The sequence below is a fragment of the Neolamprologus brichardi genome, chromosome 18 (assembly GCF_056152115.1).
Source record: "Neolamprologus brichardi isolate AB-2024 chromosome 18, ASM5615211v1, whole genome shotgun sequence".
Taxonomy (NCBI): Eukaryota; Metazoa; Chordata; class Actinopteri; order Cichliformes; family Cichlidae; genus Neolamprologus; species Neolamprologus brichardi.
This window is the reverse complement of record NC_142121.1, coordinates 27,022,452-27,044,928: the sequence shown is the minus strand read 5'-3', so window position 1 is coordinate 27,044,928 and position 22,477 is coordinate 27,022,452. Positions and strand designations below refer to the sequence as shown.

The following is a 22,477-nucleotide window of genomic DNA, read 5'->3' as shown; positions in this document are numbered from 1 at the left end:
AAAAGGACTCAGAGACTTGGAGAATCACCAGCAGAGACAAGAGAACAGACACAGTAGTGTCCCTTTAAGAAGACACATTGCAGGTCAGAAGCACAGGTGGTTGATACTTCCTTCTGGCTAATCCCTGCCCACGGTTTCCTGCCCAAAAACAATTCAAGTTTTAGTTACAAATACAGGCATCCATCTGCACAGATGCATTTGGGAAAGTTGCTAAATTATTGCCCTCTTGCTTTTGGTTCATTTTAAACTTGACCCAAAAGCTGCAGAAACAATCCTGTTTTGTCGTGTGACTAATCCAGTCAACCTTACATGACAAGGTAGAGAAGAACAATGCCCAAAATGAACCCAGAATGGACCATTAGCTTTAGCAGCCTGTGTCCCTTTAATTAAAAAAGAAAAAAGGACTAGCATGATTGGACAGATACTTGAGTACCTGACAAGGATTTCATAGCTCCTCCCTTTTACAGTGTTGTAGGCCCCAACCAATAGGAGAGCAACAAGTAAACATCACCTGGCTAGCTGGATAACACCACGTGACCTCACAGGGGCTGAAGCAACTCTTCCTTGTTAAGAATGTAATACTGACAGGATAAACATTAATATATAATGTGATGTTTACCGTAAAACTGAAGTACAACAGAATCCAGTTGATGTCAGCTGATAAAATCGGGCTCATTTATTTCCTAGATTACTGCTAACCTATGATAATTGCTAACTTAACTGCATTGTCAAAGAAGTGTTTGAATCACCTGCAAAATGGTACAAAATAATGTGTTCGTTTTTCTCAGTGACAGCATCTACCCCAGTTAAAGTTAAAACTCATATTGCTTTGTTACCGGATATGAATAATCGTGTAATTACCTCATCATTACTTAACACGTCTCTCTGAGCAAAGCTGATCCTTATCCTAACAAAGCAGCAAGTTTATTCTGAGACTCAAAATTAAACGACAGTCAGACAATTGAACTTCATGTTTTAGATTAAATTTATTTATATTTTCAACCTACAATGTTTTACATTAGCTACACACTTCCACAATGTATTTTACAGCAATTTTGGACTATGCTCAATTGCTAAGTGAGAAAAGTTATGGAACAACAAACTGCAGAAGATAAAACAAGCATAAAACAAAAATTAGTTTACATTTTATCAATGAAAGAAAACATCTTTAGATAAACTACACACAACTAATTTTATGGAAGCTGAATATGCAGCATATTACTTTAACAGTAAACCTAAACCACATGACTAGGGGACATCTGATAAAAGGATTAACTCAGTATCTTGTCTGGATCTGTACTGTAGTCTCCTACTCCACTGCTCAGTACTCTGCTCTGAGTAAGGGTTTCAACCTGATACCTTGTGCCCTCCAAGAACTGGTCAGTCACAGAGTTGCTTGAATCAGAGCCAAACTGTGGTTCAGAACCAGGATCAGGGTCAACATCACAGCGAGAGCTGGAATCCAAGCCACTGCCAGTGTCAGTGCCAAGTTTAAGACTGCAGATGTCAAGGTCAGACTCCTCAGAACAGAACGCCTGATTTGTCTCCAAGCTTTCGCCAGGAGATTCTTCTTCATTTGTGTCTGAGTCAGGAGTCTGCCCCTCGGTCTTGAGCCTCCTGCGGCTGATCAACTTCTGCAACTGTAACTTGTTGGTGAAGAAAATAGTACGCCACCCCACTTCTACTGCCAGAGATGCCACCTCAGCCGAAACGGTGTTGCAATGCCGATGCACCGCCTGTTCCCAAAAGTCCTCTGATCCACACAGCTGAAGACCAGGCATAACAAAATATGATGTGTGTTGAGCATAAGAGACAGTAAAAACAATAGAGGCAGGGGTGCACATAAGTGGTCCGCAGGTGCGCATTCCCTGTCAAAATAAAAGACGCGCCCCAGATAAGAAGTTGCAACGCGCGTTTGCGTACATAAGATTTTCTGGAGGAGGACAGACATTTGTTTAGAACTCTTAAAGATATCGAAGAAGCAAGCTCCTTTAAGCAATTACTTTGGTGTTCCTCCACCTCCAAAGAAATGTCAGAAGGAGTCCGAACCGGAAAAGAAGCGTGTATTCTCAGAAAAGTGGTTGCAGGAGGTGGGCTGGCTTCAAACAAATGATGAACGTGCATGTGGTGCAGAATATGGCGTGAAAATCCCACTCTAGCGGACAAAAACAGTGCCTTTTTTTAGTGTCTTTTATTTTGACAGCGAATGCGCACCTCCGGACCACTTATGTGCACCCCTGAATATAGGAATAAAATGCAACTTCAGTTTAAGACCTGATGATTTATTACGGCAGAAGACAAAATGTGCAAGGGTAAACAGATCTAGGGATGGGTATCGAAAACCGGTTCTTGTTGAGAACCGGTTCCCACTGTTTCAATTCCTTGGAATTGGTTGCCATTTTTGCAAACGATTGCAAAGTAGATATTTCATTTAAGGGAGGAAACACTACGAATATGCAAAAGAATTTGCTCACAAAACACGTGATAACCTTAAATGAATGTCGTGTTTTAAATTCCGCTCCGGACTCGTGAATCTCAACCCAGCAGCAGCGGTAACGTTTGCACGTCCTCTCCCGTTAATGCGGCAGGTAAATAATCAACTAACAGTGCATATTATGTTAGTGCGATCTGCCTTATTACAAAACCTGCCATTACTGTGCATTTAGGTGACCATGATGAGAGAGACAGACAGAGTCTGGCTGGCTCAGATGCTGGCAGTTGTCGCTGCAGTCTACCGGTAGCGTCTCCTTTCAGGCCAGGATAGACGAATGTTACCGAGCAGTGACTAAGTTTGTGGTAAAAGGCTGCCACAGCAGATGCACCCGATTTTTGGTAAGTGAATGTGTTTAAATGTAGGCAGGGACATTACTGGATATTCTTGTGTAATTGCTACTGAATAATTTATGTTATACTTTGTTATTGCTACAGAAGAATATTTATTTTATTATTTTACATTTACAGTTTTTTTCCCTGGGGACCCTGTGACACCCCATTGAAGAGCCGTAGGCTGTGGATCTCTTAAGATCACACTGCTGGGTTTGTAAGGCCATGTTACTCCTAAATTTCTATCTTGTTCAAAGAGAAGATATAAAGTTCTAAAGTTCTAAGCTAATCGACCTTAGTGTTCTCCTTTTTTAAAAAAAAAAAAAAAAAGAATCGATAAGAGAATCGATAAAGAATCGAATCGTTAAACAGAATCGAAAATGGAATCGGATTCGTGAAAATCTTATCAATACCCATCCCTAAACAAATGTCACATTTAATATCCAATGATGCAGTTTATTTTTGGCAGCAAGTTTATTTTCATGTTTATTAAACTCACCTTTCTGAACCTGCGTGATGTTCGTCCCAGCTGACCCACATCCTCAAGCTCCAGATAATTTATTATCCGCAGAAGTAAGGAATCAGACAAGTGCTCCAGATAATCATAATGGCCTCGGCACAAAGCTGTGGTGTACTCTAAGATTCGAAGGCCGAAAACCATGCGGACCTCACCTAGAAAGAAGCCTCTATTTGTCATCCATATACAAGAATTAAGATTGTTTTCACATACAGTAAATACAGTGTATGATATTCATGTGACACACCGGGAATGTGGAGTAACGGCTAGAGCCAAAATGATGAAAAGGATCAAAAGTAAGCAGGGTGACAGGGGTTTGTGACTGGTTGAGAGTGTGCTTTTCTTGTCTAATATATTTGCTTATGTTGGTAAACAGGCTATAGACAACAGGATTTACAAAAGGGTTACATATAAAATAGAGAAATTGCCTGTTTTTATAACTACTCTGTGTTCAACATTATAATCAATCCAGTTCTTTTGGGACACTCACACAAATATCTTTTTAGAATTGTTCTGTTATTTGTTATAGGCAATTTCTTCTGCCCTCTTGAAAAAGACAAGACTTTTTTCTTTTTTTTTCTTTTGGCAGACAATCGCTTTTGTGGCACAACACCATCATCCTGGTGTTGCTGACTGACTGAGCCATTGTTAACAAATTTGCTTGACCTGTGCTGTTCCTGCAATGATAATTCAAACACGCAAAATATCTCTAATAACCCTAACTACAAAAACTCCCTGTAAGAAAAGCACCATTACCATCTGTTCTGTTTAGGTTCTAACCTGTCAGTATGGCAACAATTTTTTTTACACCTGTGTGTGTGTGTTCTTTTTTTTCCACTGTTAAAAGTCTTTAATGAACATGACCAAGTTCGGTCATAAGATGCATATTTTACATTGTGTTTACCTTTCTTTACTTAAGGAAAAAGCTAGAGGTTAGCCATATTTATGTGATGTACTTTATGATTTATGTGATCAGGCCTTACTGTGCAGCCAAGTGTCATCCAAGAAGTCCTCATGGGATTGCTTCAGCTCCCCTGGCTTGGAGTACCTGTCTACAATTCTTGGAGATATCTTCCACCATCTCCATACCACCTGGGAATAGCAGGTCAAAGTATGACTTATGATCATGATATTTACAACCACCATTTTTCCATTTTTATAGACATACAACTCTACGGTATTTACATATAATAAAGAACATTTGAGTAAAACAATTGTGAAACACATACTGAACAGTTAGGTGAGGGGCCCATGGGCCAGTTCTGCTGTAAAGAGGGATAATCCTTTTTCTATTGTACTGTATACTATCATGTCCTGAGTAGAAAAGCAAAGCAATGCAGTAAAAACAACACCTATTCAGACATCTGTACATTTTAATGCAGGAGTGTCATATTTTACATTGTGAGCCATATACAGTGCAGGCCGGACCAGTGAAACTCCCCTTTCAGTCATTGTAAATAAATTTAACTTCACATTTAATCCCTGGGATACGTTAATATAAGAAGAATAAGTGCAATTTCAACGGTACATTAAGACAACGCGGTTAAGACAAGATTTTTTCAGAAATTAATTAAATAACTTTAAAAAACAAATAAAAACGGGAACATTGCTGTTGGACTAGAAGGGCTTTATCAGGAGAAATAGAAAAAGTTGTAAACGTATGCAAATTACGTTAAAAGTCCAAAATGTATGCGTCCCTTCACTTATTCCAAAGCTGTCCAGTGGGCCTAATTTGAGTTTTGGTCTTGGCCGATTCTGGTCTTATGTTTGACATCCCTGTTTTACCTTGTAGGTTGTAACTTGCAGTTAATAAGTAGCAAACAGGTGAGGATGCTAAACCGATAGAGCTGCTAATGTTAATTTAAGTTTATTGGCTACAGCTAAGTTAGCTAACCTTAACTGAACGTTTATTCTTGCCACGAAGTCCCTACATGGGCGCAAACGGCTTCTTAGAAAATAAAAAATTAAGCCCTTATCAAAGCTGACATTACTTACATCTGACTTAGTGACAGAAAAATGATAAAAGGACTGAATGGGTGCAGGTCCCCGTCCAGAGACTTCAAACAAGGGGTCTGTTAGAAGGGAAGCCATGTCAGTTTATATGTTGGCATGGCAACGGAACTTTGTCAAACGGTCTAAGTAACCGAGAGTAAAAAAGCATTTCGCTTCATGTTAAACAAAATTTAAATGACTTAAAGAAACCTTAGTATAAACTTAGCTGCTTAAACATTTTGCTCAAAAAAACCCCAAAAACAAAACAACAACTAAAAACTGGACTTTATTACACTCTACAAACAAGAAATTAGTAAATCATCAAAGGTTTCAGAGACTTATTAAAACAGTCCTACATGTTTTAGTATCAAATAAATAAGACACAATTTCTAGTTAAAAATCTTTTTAATTTATTTATACATATATTTATATATGTACACATATACTTACCTAGTCTTGTAAAGACAAGAAACACATTCTCAAATTCATTGTTAGTCATAAGCGGTACAACTGAGACCCTCCAGAGTCGCAGTAATGATCCAGTAATGTAGTAGTCCCTGATTTAATGTTCTTTTCTTTTGCCTCATTCCAAAGCAAACTTGGTCATTTATATCCTTATTATTCTCCTTATTCTGTCCTTCTCTCCAAAAGCTTTTCAAAAAACAAGGCAAAGAAGAGGACAGATATTGAGGGAGTGCGCTGAATAGCTTACAAGTTGTTTTTTTTTACTTTATATATTGTATATGTTTGCCTAGGCAGGCTCTGGTAAACCTGTCATTCCCTGTCAATAGGACAAGTCATCTATGTTCATGTGAACAACTGTTTTGTTTTTTGAGGTAACCATTCTGGATCACAACCACACGCTGAAGCTTTCATTAACATTTTCCTTTTCTCTTTACAATATTCCTAAAATATAATATCTGAAGCATCTCCTCTGACATATTTAACCGGCGGTAGTGAGGTTGCTAGAGTATACTAAATATTTTATCAATTAGGTAAAGTAACAGAAACAAGAAGTACTTAATTAAATGCCTTTTGTGCTCTAGCAGACATGCCTGTCCTTTTATCCTTTCAGCTGTAAACATCTTGAGCTGTCTGCCGGCCCAATTAACTAAAGACTTGCACTTAGATTCAAACTAAAATTTAGGCTATACTTTTGACTAATAGTGTAGGATCACTGCTGTGCCCCATTAACCTGTGTGAGATGTTACTTTAAATTAAAAAGATGCTGCTGCTCTGGGTATACAGGCAACATTTGTTTCTTACGGACTGCACTCTGGATCTGCATGTTAAAAGGAAACACCTTAGTGCCAGTATAGTAGCAGTAAGCTAGAATAAAGAGATATCCCTTTTGAAAAAGAAGCACCTGCATCAAACACAGATCATGGACTTAAATGGAACCCTGTTAATAGTCTTAAAATGTATACCCTTACCCTACATAGATAGTGTGTAGTGGGTTTTTTTGTTTTTTTTCCACAAGGTGTCTGTATACTCACCTTTGTTAATTCAGTCCTTGTTATACATATACATGTACTTAATTGTGATTACAAATGGTGATATGCACAGAGCGTACAGTTATAAACAAAACAAATAAAATCATATAATGTATATAATCAAACAGTACATTTGCCCTCATAACAGTCCCTTGGTCTTCAATAAAGTCCTTTGCAGTCCTTCATAGTGTTGTAAACTTTTTTTATAAAGAAAAAAAAGAAAGAAAAATGTAAGTCTTCTTTAGAAATGTACTGCCACTTGTGGTGACTGAACGGGTGCCTTGAATATGTGCTGCATGCTGCCCTCTGGTGGAGAGGACCAGGAGCTGTGCTACAGGAAAGGGTTGGTGGATGAACCCCCTGAAGGGAATGGCCCGGCTGGTGCTCCTGCCTGAAATAAGAGAGAGTCCAAAAACATCGCTGATTTGAGAAAAACGAGTCTTTCAGAAAAACCAATTAGTCCATTTTTTAATTAGTGTGACAGCTTTTTGAGAACGCAATGCATGCTCACCACAAATGGGTTATTGGACATGCCAGGGACAGCTATGGGCTGCCCAAATGGTGTGATCGAGGGCTTGTTCTGACCGTAGACTGGGTATCCAGGGCCTGGGGGAAAACAAATGGAAAAGGGGTTTAAATGTGTTTGGGACTGCTCTGTCCAGCACTCTGCAGAGCCAGTATTTTCCTTTTATTTTATTACAACAGTTATATCATCATGCCATAAAGATAAGGCCATAAAGACATAAAGACAACCACTTTACAATGATTTAATGACAAGAGTCAAGCCTTTAAAAATTCTACGGGAGTCTAAAAAAATTAAATTGCAAAGAAAGCCGCGGCCTGGCATGCCGGATTGCATTCAGGTGTAAACAGAGCCTTATGAGTTTTATTTATTGTCATCATTCTGAACTACAGCAGACCTTAAAGCTTTGTACACTAAATGCAATCTTTTATCACTGTGCAGTAGCTGCCACTGCTAGGCTGCACTTTAATTTGAGGCAGCAAGGCTTCAACTTAATTCTTAATGCAGAGAGCTGTTATGTAAATAAAAACAAAACAAAAAAAAAAGCATGCAAAAAAACCTTTAAATTAATGGCCGCCACTGCACAGACACTTAGGGTAAGAGGACGGAGGGATGTGGAAGACCACTAACCATTAGACTGAGGGTGATAGGCCCCTGGCTGAGAGTAAGGGATGGGGGCCTGACCAGGGAATTGCTGCTGGAAGTTTCCGCTGAAACTGGTGGGGAGGCAGTAGGAAGACGCATTCCCAAAGCCTGCAGGCATGCTCATAGAGCCAGTACCAAACGAGGCTACGAGACACACACAGCATGTGTGCACAGTCAGTGTACACACATACCCACAACACACACACAAGGAGTAAATTCTAGATAATTTGGCAAATCACGAAGCTAATAGGCAATGTAACTGAGTTACATCAAAGTAACACAAATGTCTAAGTAAAACAGAAACATTTATAGTGAAGTACGTTAAACTCTAAGTGCGTACACACCTGCAGCTGGAGCTCTGCCATTGGTCTGGAAAGGGTTGGTGGCCATTTCTGGAGGAATGGCTCCGGCAACGAAAGGATTTGTGGATGGGACGGCTAGATGGAAAACAGCCATGAAATGAGTGTTTAAGCTAAATGAACAAGAGGTAAATGTTTTTTATTTCTGTATGCATCATTGTAGTAGTGAGCACCATGAGCACCTCCAAAGCCAGGTTGCATACTGGGTAACACAGGCGGGTTTTGAGCTGGCGATGAACCCAGTGCTGGTCCAAATATGTTCCTGTAAAAAAATGATGTCACTGAATGTTTAATAAAGGATACGAAAGCCATTACCAGCCTTTTTAACATACACTTGTGCATCCGCATCAAGTGTTCATCACACTGATAAATACACTTATCAAATTAATGTATACTCTTCTAATACTTTTCAGAGTGTTTTCAGCTTGGCAGAGAGGCCACATGAACAAATTCACTGTTCCTGGTAAATCTCACTGTGTGTGTGTGTCACTTTCTCACCCTTGCACATTGCTGCTTGTGGAGGCAGAGAAGCTGAGCTCGTTGTCTAACTCAGCCAGAGCAGCATAGCGGTCCTCTCTTTGGCTCCCTGTCTGACACTGGGCAGTGGCAGCACTAGACACTGATGGAATTGGCACTCCTCCCCCTTTTAACAAATATTAACATCAATAAAAGAACTAGTCAAACATCAAGTGCCACATGCATAAACACACACACACACACACCCAAATAATTAAAAGGATCAACAGCAATTCTCTCGCTGGGAACCTCCCTTCGCTGTCCTTTACGGATGTCTTTTTCAAATGAGCACAAATTAAAAAGACGTGCAGGGGTATTCACGACACTTGTCAAATGGCCTTACGTGGACAATAGGGCTGTGCGATATGACGAAATATATCGGATGACGAAACGACACTATCGTTTGTTTCGTGGTGTTGCAAAATACACTGTTTACAGCAATATTTGGGAAGATGAGGCAGAACCAGGTAGCTCCAAACAGAAGGACCAGTCAAAACAAATCGAGGATCTTATTCCTAAACGAGGGGCTACCTTGGTTTGGTTATGAAAAGTCTGACACTGACCAGAAAACCGTACTATGCAAATTATGCCGCAAACTGGTCCCCACCACAGACTCAAACACGACAAACGTCTTCTACCACCTATGCAAGAATCACGTGAAAGAGCATGGACAGAGTTTACGGAAGCAAAAAAAGAGCCGTCATGTGCTCAAAATAAACCTTAGATTCAAACGTTAGAACAGCCTTTTCCCCGCAGCACACCATGTAATAAATACTCACAAAGAAAAGGCGTCCGTTACAACTTATATCTAAAAACATAGTTTCATGCATCAGTCAAAACACTCGACTCCAGGTACACCACGCTCAGCTGAAAACACTTCACACAAGTCAAGTTGCCCGAGATTCAGAGAATTTACAGAAAAAGCACTATTTTGTGATATATATCATTATCGGGATGAGAAATGTCTCATATTGGGATATGAGACTTTGGTCCTAGTGGACAATAAGGGACATCGTTTTAAGTCTGGGGGGAAAACGGGCTATATTCTTGTCTAATAACATCTTGAATAAAAACTGAGGTTGTTTCTGGGACACCTCGCGTTATACCAACCTGAACACTAAGATGTTAGAAGGTCTTCAACAACAGTTCTGTCTCTTCTGTGAGGTTAAACAACACAAGCTCTCCACAAACTGTTTAGTTTTCTCTGCCCCTCAGCTGTGATGTTGCCAGTTTTTCTGGCTGGAACGCTCACATGGAGCAGACAGACGGTATTTTACATACCCGCCCGTCTGTTTACATTCTCTGAATCCCGCCAGCCTGCAGCCTGGTTCCCGATGATATCACACACTTGGTGAAGTGTGCAAGCACGACACGAGAAAGGGTTAAGGAAAGGTAGGATTTTATGAGTTTGTAACTCCCTAAGCTGAAATGATGGCCATAGTAGGAGAGAAAAATATTGTGCAGTCTGAGCCCAGCGTTATACTTTACACACTGGCAATGGTCTGCTAGCGTCCACACGATGTGCAATATTGTCAGCAAAGAATGGATGCAAGCTCTGTGCAGATGTCATGTACCCTCCAGTTTAGGCTGACCGTTACACTATAGGGCACTGCCTGTGCACGCATCCTCTAAATGGCCTCCAAGTAGACCAGAAAGCAGTACAATAAATACAACTGCTCATCCGAGATAACCATAGCAACAGTAACAAAGACCAACAAAAACCTCGAGCATCCAGTGCATTCCTGGATACAGTGTGTTGGCCCAGAGGACACAGCAGGTGAGAGATGAATAAAGAAAAACTGTAGTAAGGGTGCATACATGTGGATAAGATGGAGGGGGAAAATGGCAGGGAGGGTGGTACCTGATGAAAAGGACTTTGAGGGAGATGATGTGCTCTGATGGGATGGAATTGCAGTGTTTCCGAATGCGTCAAAGTTGGCAAAGTTGGTATTTGAATTACCCTGAGGTGCTGCTGCCATACACAAGGGAAAATTAACAACAGACAATGAATGTGGGAATAAAAACAATGGCAGGAGAAAAATGTAAGGGACAATGACAAAACACAGTGTTCGCATATCTGTATTTACTAGTTGGATGTCAATTAAAAAAAAACAACAACAACGACAACAACAGTACATGTTATGAGAATCATGAAAGACATCTTACCTGACTGGTTTGGAAAATGTGCAAAGTTGGCAAAGTTGGTAGGGGTGGCAGTTTGAGTGGGTGGAGCAGCAAAAATGTCACCCAGGTCTGAGAGCAAGTCAAATTTCTTCTCCTGAGCAGCGCTCTGAGCTTGGGAACGAGCTAGCCCCGGAGACTGGGTGGTGCAGTCAGGAAAAAATTGTAAAAAAAAAAAAAAAAAAAAATCACACACACAAAAAAAAAACAAGACTTTTCTTCAGCTGAAAATTGAATGAGAAAGGAAAAGAGTGGCCGATGGGTTGAAAGAGGCTCTGTGTGCATTCGTCTCACCTGGCGCAGAGGGGTCTTATTGAGCTGCAGGGTTTTGAGGGGTTGGACTTCTGGTGTGCTGCCAGTGCTGCTTGCTGAGGAGCCGGACACAGAAGCCTGAACATTTGCTACTACCCTTGCCTGGTCAGCTGGAACATACCTAAAAATCCAGGGAAGAGCACCAGCACGAAGCAAAAGCCATATTTAGTCCCAGCACACACAGCTTTGATAACATGATGGTCATACTGAAGAGCTATTGGAACATATCATTTTAGGTCTCAAACGAAGCATATGGTCTGAAGATTTTCACATATATGGTTTCTGTTACCTTAATTTACTTAGTTATAGTGCTGGATAAATGGTAGGGTTGATGAGCCTTGTGACACTAAGTTGGATAAGTGTTTGAGACAAAGGCAGCAGGACAGTATTTCAAAAGAAGATAAAATTGGCCCCGCGCTTTGTACATGAGTATTTGAGAGTTGTGCTTGAAATCCAAAAATTCTGCAGAAGAAGCAGCAAAATGATACAGAAAAAGAAAGCCTTAGACAATGAAGAATGTGCTGCCAAACTCAAACATATGGTTAACCAAGTCCACAGCAGCAAAATGGTTTTTGGCAAAGGTAAAGCTCAGCAATCATTTTCTTTGCTGACAGTAACAAGCAACGACTGAACAAGAACTTTGTGAATTCTTAGCACTCTAAAGTATTTACTACCTTTATAACATAACCCAATGTTTGCACACAGTTAAAAAAAAAAGATATATATAAAAGTGAAATAAAGTATGCAAATATCACTGCTCAAACTTGATAAAACTAATAAAACAACAAGGTTATGTTACCATCTCTTCTTTTCATATTTTTCCTGGAGGAACTCTTTTACTTTCTGCGGTTCTCTGAAATCTGGAACGACTGATGTTCTGTCGTCATAGAGGCCCAACCAGATGTGTTTACAGACCTACAGGGGGGCACAGGAATGAAGGGAGTGGGAGGCAAGGAGAGGATAGTGGTGGGGGTGGTGGCACAGCCATGAACGAGGTCAGGGAGAGTAAAGGGAAAAGGGGGGAAGGGGCGGAGAGAAATGTGAGTATATAAAAAGGAGAAAGGAATGCCAATAATTCGAATAAAGAAGGCTACTGCTAAATTAGGACATTATTATCAAAATAATGCTCGACAGTGTAAATGACAGTGCTGAGCGCTTTGCTGTAAAGTGTGCGCGATACCTCGTTGCTGTGTTTCTGTAGGAACTCGATTTCCTGCTGTGTGAATGTGGTCATAGAGATGGACTTCACTCTGTGTGGGGGATTCAGTCCTCGCCTGTGGGCGGAGGAGGTATATGTTGTTAGCTAAAGAACAAAAGAAGCAGGATGCCAACCAGTGCTGTTCGTTTACAAAGAAAAAGCAAACAGAAACCCAAACCACAGATGCCTCATTACATCTTCTTGTCAGAGTGAACGCACCCTTGAGTACTTTATAGTCATTTTCACACATGCACAACAGCAGCCCTGAGCTTTTCATATCATTAATAGATGCAGAACACACATGTCCCGTGGAGCCAGACATTAAATGCCTTTTAACCCGCTCCCTGTGCAAAGTCTGTGCGATTTCTCACAGTGCTGATTTACACCAGCGTGAGAAAAGCTGCGCGGAAATGTCCGGTGAAATCACAGGGAGACAGAGTGGTCATCATGTCTCCTGTCTCTAAGAAGAGCATTTCCAACGCATCTGAAAATGAGTTTCTCCTGCGGTGTGGTACATGTAAGGACAACTTTAGAAAGCAGCTTTGTTTGGGACCTGCCAAGCACATCGGACAGACGTTTCTAAAATACAGAACAACAACAAAAAAAGTATGTTTGCACTTAGTATAGTTTTAGGTTCAAATATTAGGATTGTAATTGTAAATTCACCGATATCCCAAACATTACTGACATAGTTTAATTACACGTGACATATATTTATTAGGGATTTCTAGCAGATGCCATAATATCAACATATCAACAAATAATCTGTGTGTAGTCAGCACGTTCTCCCTCTCTGAAATCACTCCAGCTTCCCCCCACAGTCAGAAGTGATGCAGGAGTTTGTTAATCAGCAATGTTAAACCGTCCATAGGTGTGAATGTGAGTGTGAATGGTTGCTTGTCTCTCTGTATTAGCTCTGTTGCAGACTGGTGACTTGTCTAGGTTGCACCACACCTTTTGCCCCATGACAGCTGGAACTGGCTCCAGCCCACCCTGCCAGCCTGATGTGTATAAAGGAAAGAATATGGATGGAGGAAAAATGAACTGATGGATGGATAATCTGTAAACCCAAACTTACTTTTGGTTTAATGTTTTGAAACAAGAAAGTCCCTGTCCATATTTACCATGGACACATGGGGAAAAAAGTTAAAACAAATCTCGATCAGCTGATCTGTATCAAGTGCAAAAATCAGTACAAAATAACTGTGTAGTAACACTAGTGAGTATTCAGGGATTGCAACACATATAAATCGAAATGTAAGAAAAACATGAGTGTGTTAGTAGAAGGTACACAAACTGGTTTGTGAACTTTAGCATAAAGAGTAAACATGACCAAAAAGAATGTTGTGATTTATTGATTGATTGTGTAGAACAAAGATCACGTTTAAATGAGAGAATATATGCACACACACACAACATCAACATAAAAGGAGTAAAACAAGGCTCCTTTAAGGCTGAATTCAGGTATACAAAGAGACATTGTCATTGGAAACCAGGATTGATGTAAAAATTGATGTAAACTGCAACTTGACAGACCTTCAACACTTTGTCTAAACATGGGGAAAAGTACAGTAGTTAGTATTTGGTCTGCACATACCAAATCATTGTACAGACCTGTCCACATAGAACACAGCTCACTTTGAGAAACTGATTATTCATCTAATTATTTCCAGTTGCCAGAAAAAAATGTGAATACCAAGATTTCTTGCAGCGACTCCTCATAAATTCTGTTCTTCTGAGTCACAATCATCTACACTCACAATCTGACAAACCTATTAACTCACGAACACATATTTACTCAACACAATGATTCATCACTTGAAGTGCAAACTGTACAAAAAAAATTACATGACAAACTCTATAACTAGCAGCAACAACTTCCAACGAACATTTCCTGTAGCTGCTTAACCCATATCTAACACAACCACCATAGGGCAAAAGGTGGGAGTACACCCTATACAAGTCCCCAGTCTTTTGATATCACTTTTTTTAGTTGGTGTGCTAATACTTTAACATATTTAAAATCCCATTCGCATTTTGTTTGTTTGTTTGCTTGTTTTTTCCATTTTGGGTTGCATATGATGTCAGCGAAACCGGATATATGGTAATATGGTCAGGGACAATGCTCCATCTGTGAGTATAGAAGCCCCACCCACCTGCTGTCCAAACCTTCTGTTTGTGAGGAGCTGCCAATTAGAAGAAAATTAGTTTTAAACTTGTTTTAGACAGACTTGTTATAAACTGAAGCCTGGCATAAGACAGACAAGCTTTATGCTGAACTGTCAATCATGCAGAGCTACTCTAATAGAATTTAAGAATTGAATACAGGGCTACAGACTATCATAATGTCCAATTTAAAGGGTAAGCAGTGGCTGGCAACACCTTGTCTTAAGTAATTTCCATGCTGTATACTGATAGCAGGATACGCAGAAATGTTTCCTCAGTATCAGCAACTTAATGGGTGTGGGCGGACAGCATATTGCGCTGATCCGGTTTATTGCCTGATTTCACAATGATTTGACGTTTTGAGGAAGATGTGGTTCAGTCGCAGTTGCAGGCGACCCACTGGCCCAGCTGCTCTTCAATTACTTCCCAACTTCAGAGACCCACCCTGCTTCTGCTTATCTGTGTGTGTTCTTGCGACAAGCCTTCTCAGAGGTCCAGCTAAAGTTCAACTAGAGGAGGTTCCCCCCCATGACGTGCCGATTTTGAACCCGGTGGTCAAATATTTGACTGTCAGCCAAAGTTACGAACCCAGCGTTAGGCGTGCTACCCTAGACACTCACACACACTCACACAGACAATCAAGCCACTGACACAGCCCCCTCACTCACCCTTTGTGTTTTCTAATAACATATGTTATCACACTAAAGCACAGATGTAAACAATCCAATCTGCTAACACCTCCCATCCCAGCCCGACAGCTCCGGGCTGAACCGAAGGTAACGTCTGCGTTACCTGTCCTCACTTTAACACTAGCTAACTAGCTAACGGTACCGCCAAGTCAGCGCCGGTGTCCCCACCGCCGTCCAACCGTGGGACACTAAAGAATAAATACAACACTTTGGCCCAAAAGGACACTCACAAGATCCCGGAGCAGGTGGTACAGACGAAGGAGCCCACTGTCATGTTGACATAGGTCGGGCCGCGTTGGTCGCAGTCGAAGCATTTCCTATTCGCGGGCAGGCTAGTCATTTCCCGGAGCATCTTCAGATGAGTCTCCTCCTGCTTACGCTTCGCACTCGTCGCCATGACCGAAAACTAAAACGGCTTGTTTTACCTAGGGGTGGGGGGAGTGTGGTCAAGGGACGCGGGGCAGGACGGGTGTCTTCAGGACAAACTTGCCGCGTACGACGGCGGTAACTGTGGTCTGAGAGACACCTTGCTGTGAGAGGTCTACTGACCGACTGGCACACTTCTTCTCCTACACGCGAAAAAAGTGAGCCCCAGCAGCTCCTCATCCACCGGCGCCATCTGTTGGTTTGGAATGACGCCTCGTATTGTGGATTAAAATTAACACTTGCCTTTGGAAGTGCTTCAGAAAATAATGTGCTATGAAAACACAGCACTTTTACAGTGTCCATCCGCTCATAAGCACATCGCGCAACAAAACACAGTCAAAGATTGCTTTAATTTAAAAAGGCAAACTGAAACTGATATAAAAATGCAAAACATAAAGAGCATGAACATAAATTCTACACATTTTTGCATTTATTTAAACACTTCAGTGTCTCTTTCAGACATGATACCGCTTGTACATGTTTTAATATTCAAGTCTTTGGTCCCTGCCTTGGCACACTTTACACAACAGGTGCTCATTGAATGTCTAGAGATGAGACATCCGCTGTCTCCAGTTTTGGCCTCCCTGACAGTGATCACACTGTTCCCTTTCATAGCCATCCACCTCCTGCTCTGCTTTTCTTGGTGGCTTTGCAGGAAACTGCTGGACACACTGAAGAACTACCCAGTGATTTCCATTGTTGTGGACCATACTGTTCACATGAGATCACTTTACTGTACTGTCAGAGGAGCTGTCTTGTGTGATGCCTATTTTGAGTTCTTCTTAAAAAGTAAAAGGCACTTTGATAAGATAAATCCTGTAAAAGAAAAAAGATTTTTTTTCCTATAAAAATATTTACATTTGTAAAAATATTACCGTAACCCAAGATCAAATGAACAGAATAACATTTCTCTTATGGTGCATATTCAAGATTGGGATGACAGATAAGCTGCATGTTGGAAATGGTCCATAATTGTTTGAGATGTCCAGACAGAGATGAACTGAGAGATGAACACTCCCATCCTTGTGGCGTAGACAACTGGCACATGCTTATTTTGACTTTGGTCTCTTTCTGTTGCTGGTTGGGGAGCTTGCATTGTCCACAGGCTAGAGGAAAAGTAAGAAAAGCTAATTTTATCCAAGTTATTTTTACCATTTTATTCCTAAAAACGCACACATTTTGATTTATATTTGCATCACTGTTTTCTGAGCTCACCTGCACTCGCTTTCTGGTAACCCTAAAGAAGTCCTTAATGCAAGTCTGCGTCCCACCACCCTCTGCCTTTTCCTTTTCCCTCTCCTCCCGTTTATTTTCCCGCATCGTACGGAACTTCACCATTCGATTACGGATCCTCTCCTCCCTAAAATCAAACAAAGATGACTTTCAATTTTCATATGTATAGTTTCATTCATTCATATACATATATATATATACACACACTAAAAGAAGCACGATAGAAAAGGTCAATAAAAAAAACGTACTTAATTCGTTTGGTGTGACAGAGGAACTCAACCAAGGCCTCCTCATTTGGCTCGGTCCAGATGAGCTCGGGAGCTGAGCTTTGTGGCCCATCCAAGAAAATCTTCCTTGCTTCTCTGTATTTCCACATATTTGGTACAGGATGGGTCTAAAGGCCAGATATCACTGGCTTGTTAGACGTCACATGTTCTTTTGTAACAGAAGTAAAGCCAAAGCTACAAAGACCATCTGATACCTTTTTGTTGATATGCAAAACCACATCCTCTATGGTACGGTGCTTCTGGATCAGGGTCAGAGCTCTCTTAGGACCCAAACCGGGTATCTTTTCACAGTAGTCGCAGCCGAGCAAAATACACAAGTCAACAAACTGGCAGACAAATGCAAAATAAGAGAATAAGACAGCTAAAGTGCATTTCTATAGCAGTATGTCCAATACAGATATATTATAATAAATTACATACTTTCAGAGAAATCTAAATGTTTCAATCTTACCTCCTTATGACCAATTTGGAGTTTTTCTAATAGTTTAGGTAAGGAGTATTCAATGACTTCACTGTAAAAAAAGAGCGTAAATAAAACATTAAGTTCAACTAGATCAACTAGTTCACAACTAGATGTCAAAATCTAAAACCAAAACAAAGACGAGCAGAAATAATACATTAAGAATAAGTAACCACACAAAAGACATGAAAATGAATGTTTCATATACAATGATAACGTCTCTTATATTCTTTTACCCCTATATTTTTAAACATTTTAGCAAAATACACAACTATTCCATACATGTGACATATATAGATTTTTAAAAAATAATAATATTTGCTTTTATCAAACATGCCATTTGTTCTCAGTTGATACTGTATCTCTCTGAGTACAGTTTAAAAGTAGATTATTTTGTGCTTTGTATGCTATCAGCAAAGTGCGTGATCAACGATATCAGAAAACCTTAAGACGTGTAGTAGTTCATCCATTTATAAAGCTTTCAGCTTTCTTGTGTAGCAAATTCAGTGGATTAATGTTTGTTATCTCCACCAAGGTCATGTTTTTGGTAGCATTTGCGTGCGCGATATTCTGTCTGTAACAGATAACTCGAAATGTTTTGAATGAATAAAACTTTGTAAGGGTGTAGAGTGGAGTCATTTCAACAATCCATTATCCACTGGCTACTCCTACATAATGTTTTAAGTATCGATACCAGCTGTTTTTAACCAGTCTTTTGCTGCAACAGTGCTAATTTTTCTAAAAGATTTTGCTAGCATAAAGTTTCAACATTATATATTTATCCATTTTGAAATTAATATCATACTTATAAGAATTTCAAATGTTTTCTTTCTATTTTTATTTATATTTTACACCACATCTCAACTTGGCTTAGAAACTGAGTGTAAACTACCTGCTAATGAGCTGCAAGCAGCCTTTTTCTGTCTGACAGTCCACTGCTGTCTGCAAGAAAAAGTAAGGAGCAGATTTCCTTTTCTTTTCTTATGAGACTTGTGGCTGTGGTTTAAAATAGTTCACCACCTGCTGCCAGAAAGTACAGTCATTATGGAGCTCCGTCTCATCTACCATAAATACAGAAAATCAGTGCAAGTGAGCAGGTTATTACAATAACTTGAGATTCTAATCATTTGACATAATTTACGTAAATACACGTATGACAGCCTCATAAAGCTTTGGATCTGATCATGAACACTAAATTAATGCAACAACCATTGCAAACCTTTACTAAATTTGTTTATATTTAAAAAAAGTGAGCTGCACAGTTTCTACCTGTCCTTCTTTGCATTCAGCTGACGAATAAGAATATTGGCTCCAAACGGCAGCGTGTCCATGTCCTCTGACGCCACAGCGTGCACAGTTCCCTCTCTCACCAGCTGAGCGCACAGTGCCTCAGCGTCCCCTGGAGCCTGAGAGACAAAAGTGACATGCATGAAGAGAAATTTGCAGAGGAGGAAGAACAAACATATTCATTACGTAGCAGGTCGTACCTGGATAACAGGTACACCAAGATACTTCAGGAGCTGAAGACATTCTTTAGTCTGTGATGACGCTGCAGTGAGCACAGAGGAAAAACACATCAAAATAATGTTTCCAGTAGATCACCTCTGTTCTAAAACCACTGAAAACTCGAGTCTTTGTGCATTTTCTGCACAGACCTACCTGTGCCCGTCTGGTTTGAGTAATTCCTACCTGCCGTCTGGGCTCGCTTCTCAAGCTGCAGAAACAACAATTTTCAATCAGTCACAGTCGTCTGTATCTCTGTTATCTGGCAGTGATCAAATTTACCTACACGTTGAAAATATTTACTTTAGACTAGTCTCTCTGACCTAAAGTGTTCTTAAACATGCCAGGAAATGTTTAGTATCATGTTAAGTCAAAAACTATACATGCAGGTTGTGTCTTACAACAGCCTTCTTTTCCCCAGGAGGCTTTCCATCAAACACAAAGACCGGTTTTATGCCATGTTCCAGGAAAGTGAGTGTGCGAAAGAAGAGACCTGTGAGGGGGCTGGAGAAGAGAAATCAAGAGCATTTCACAAATATACACAGACAAAAAAGAATAGAAATACTTTTTCCTGCACAGCTACCTCGAGGGTTTATAGAGAATGGTCTGAAAAAGAGAAAATATCCAAAAAGCAGTAGCTCTCTGGGTGAAAACGCCTTGTTTATGCCAGAGGTCAGAGAAGGATGGCCAGACTGCTTCAAGCCAATAGGAAAGCAACATTAACTCAAATAATCATTTGTTAAAACCAAGGTATGCAGAAGAGCATATCTGAGCATATGACACGCTGAACCTTAAAGCAGATAGGCAGAAGACCACACAAGGTGCCGCTCCTGTCAGCAAGCCTCTGAGGAATGTTTCTAGCTCCTTCTTTAATCTATGCAACAAAGAATCAAGGTTTTTCTGAAGATAAACATGGGTTCAACCCAATACTGGCAAGGTGTACCTAACAATGTGACCAGTGAGTGTATTTTACTGGTGTCAGTGAGGTCTTGTTTACACTAATTGGCTGTATAGTTGTAGGATGTGGGGATTTTTGTAAGCCCTTTCTAATATTTTTAATCTCATGCACTGATAACACAGTGCAACCTTTAAAAGAACAAATTAAGTGAAATGAATGAAAGAAAAAAAATTAAAATCTTTAGAAATGTTATTGCAGGATTATTTTAATTCAAATGTCTACTATTCTACAAGTGTTTGTATTTTTCTAGGCACCCAGTGTACTAGGTTTGATAAGGAATTAATACACCATGATAAACAGTAAAGAGATAGAAAAAAATAACGTTTACTTCAGTTTAACAGGACAGAACAGCATCACAACATGCTTACCTCAGTGAAGGCGTTGCTGCACGGAACTGATTTACAACAATAAAGGTATCGAGTGCGATTACTTTTCCTGTGGAGTATAGTAATACAACAACAGCAGCGTGAATACACAACAGTTTAAATGTGCCCTTAGACATTAATTACTTTTCAGTAACATCCACTCAAATTACACTTGATTAAATTCACCTAAACGCACTTGAAATGATTTACACTATTAAGCCAAGTCAAATACTGTACTCCATTTACTTGTCAGGAATTTATGATGGAAAAAAATTTCCAGCAATAGCAGTATTGATAATAATAATAACAACAACAACATGCTAACATGCAGCGCTGATTTGTAGTGTATAAATTGCTGGTAGGATTACCTATGCCTATTCTTTTATGGCTTTTCTCAGCAGTAAACAGAGCTGGACTGTGGACTAGAGGTGGGAATCACCATACATCCCACGATACGATATTATCACAATACTTAACGCACGATACAATATTATTGCAATTTTTAAAAATATTTTGCGATATTCAGATTCTGTACATAAAGGTAAACTTCATTAATATTCATTTTATCTAATATCAAAGTCTCACACTCAGTCTTTCTCTCATTTCAGTTTTATTGTTGACAAACTGAACGGTTTGTATTACAGTCTAGCCCAACTTAACTGAATGCAACCATCGGGTACAATTATAGCTATTCTGAACTATGCAGTTTATGAAAACTATGCAGCCCATTCAGCAACTGAAGAATTTGAAAGTAAATTAAAACAAAATATAATTTTACATTAAATAAAAAAGTTTTAAACTTAATTAAAATAAAACATGTCTTAAATTAAAATAAGTAAACTGTCATGTTTATTGCTGCCATAAAAAAAAGTTAAACACATTTGGACAGTGAAGGAATGTCAGGATTCTTGCTCAGAAAAAGGATCAACATGCTCTGAAGTCAGAGCACAAAAACCTTTTTTGTAACAAAATATCGATTTCTGCTGTCCCTGTATCGATACATTATTAGCAAACAAAATATCACGATACTACACAGTATCGATTTTTTCCCCCACCCCTACTGTGGACCACTTCATATACAGTTCAGCTAACATTTGATTCCTTGTGTTATGGTGCTCAAAGTGTGAGGCGAATAGTATTAATAACACAGTTATCACGCAATGCTGTGTGTGCGTGTTTTCGGCACTAATAAAGTTACATTGAATTAAGACAGATGTTTTGATTGGACTGTCGAGTTAGCTGATTAACATAAGAGAAATAGTGCGGACACGGGTAAGTTATTAATTACTACCTCGGAATGCCCGATTATTATAGCAGTAGCTTTTAATTCGTGGTACGTGGACTGGTAATACTTTACAAAAAACGTTTCTTTAATGTCAGGTGCTATAATTACAGCTAGCGATGCTAGTAGCTAGGGGGAGAGTGCTAACATTAGCGGCTAGCAGCTGCAGCTGACCTCCTTAACAGAGTCAGACCTGCTGCTGAAACCATCACCGATCGTGTCTGTACCTGTGTAGTCAGTGATATCCTTATACGATATGGCATCAGGAGCATCTGAGCGTATTAAATCAGCCAGTTTAGTGATCCCCATTGTGCCGTCACCACCGACAGTTTCCTCTTCGTGTTACTGTTCCAGGAAAAAAGGCGAAAAAGTGATTTAAAGTGAGTTAAGTCGAGTTTCCCAGATAATTAGAGCAGGATCCCTTGGATAGTAGATTGTCCATAAAGTTTTAATTGAAGACGTCTCTCAAGTTATGCCTTTCAAGTTAAAAACACATCATCTTCTTCTTCCTGGTGCTGCATGCCTGCCACCTAATGGAGAATGTCGGAG

At 39.9% G+C, this 22,477-nt stretch overlaps 3 protein-coding genes across 6 annotated transcripts; all 3 read right to left on the bottom strand.

The window, feature by feature from the left end:
- Positions 1 to 967: 967 nt before the first annotated feature.
- On the bottom strand, positions 968 to 5,455 carry fbxo36b (F-box protein 36b). 2 transcript variants are annotated; one of them, XM_035906150.2, is made up of 5 exons: positions 5,336 to 5,414; positions 4,570 to 4,654; positions 4,324 to 4,432; positions 3,323 to 3,495; positions 968 to 1,766 (listed from the first exon to the last, which is right to left on the bottom strand). In XM_035906150.2, the coding sequence occupies exons 2-5, from the start codon at positions 4,591 to 4,593 to the stop codon at positions 1,272 to 1,274; spliced, it is 801 nt and encodes a 266-aa protein (XP_035762043.1). In that variant the 5' UTR covers positions 4,594 to 4,654; positions 5,336 to 5,414; the 3' UTR covers positions 968 to 1,271. The 2 variants fall into 2 exon arrangements, with proteins under 2 accessions (XP_035762043.1, XP_035762042.1); XM_035906149.2 differs by lacking the exon at positions 4,570 to 4,654 and having other exon boundaries at positions 5,336 to 5,455.
- A 1,194-nt stretch (positions 5,456 to 6,649) lies between these two features.
- Positions 6,650 to 16,026, bottom strand: agfg1b (ArfGAP with FG repeats 1b). 3 transcript variants are annotated; one of them, XM_006786813.3, is made up of 12 exons: positions 15,645 to 16,025; positions 12,542 to 12,635; positions 12,161 to 12,276; positions 11,344 to 11,482; positions 11,035 to 11,188; positions 10,730 to 10,840; positions 8,851 to 8,995; positions 8,535 to 8,614; positions 8,338 to 8,430; positions 7,979 to 8,137; positions 7,337 to 7,431; positions 6,650 to 7,216 (listed from the first exon to the last, which is right to left on the bottom strand). In XM_006786813.3, the coding sequence occupies exons 1-12, from the start codon at positions 15,809 to 15,811 to the stop codon at positions 7,157 to 7,159; spliced, it is 1,413 nt and encodes a 470-aa protein (XP_006786876.1). In that variant the 5' UTR covers positions 15,812 to 16,025; the 3' UTR covers positions 6,650 to 7,156. The 3 variants fall into 3 exon arrangements, with proteins under 3 accessions (XP_006786876.1, XP_006786877.1, XP_006786878.1); XM_006786814.3 differs by having other exon boundaries at positions 10,730 to 10,837; XM_006786815.3 differs by lacking the exon at positions 10,730 to 10,840 and having other exon boundaries at positions 15,645 to 16,026.
- A 167-nt stretch (positions 16,027 to 16,193) lies between these two features.
- zgc:110269 (putative flap endonuclease 1 homolog) lies at positions 16,194 to 22,453 on the bottom strand. The gene is made up of 11 exons (XM_006786812.3): positions 22,156 to 22,453; positions 20,650 to 20,716; positions 19,725 to 19,827; positions 19,480 to 19,534; positions 19,308 to 19,369; positions 19,090 to 19,226; positions 17,812 to 17,872; positions 17,555 to 17,686; positions 17,322 to 17,467; positions 17,056 to 17,200; positions 16,194 to 16,946 (listed from the first exon to the last, which is right to left on the bottom strand). Exons 1-11 carry the CDS (start codon positions 22,235 to 22,237, stop codon positions 16,890 to 16,892), a joined length of 1,047 nt encoding a protein of 348 aa, XP_006786875.2. The 5' UTR covers positions 22,238 to 22,453; the 3' UTR covers positions 16,194 to 16,889.
- Positions 22,454 to 22,477: the final 24 nt, after the last annotated feature.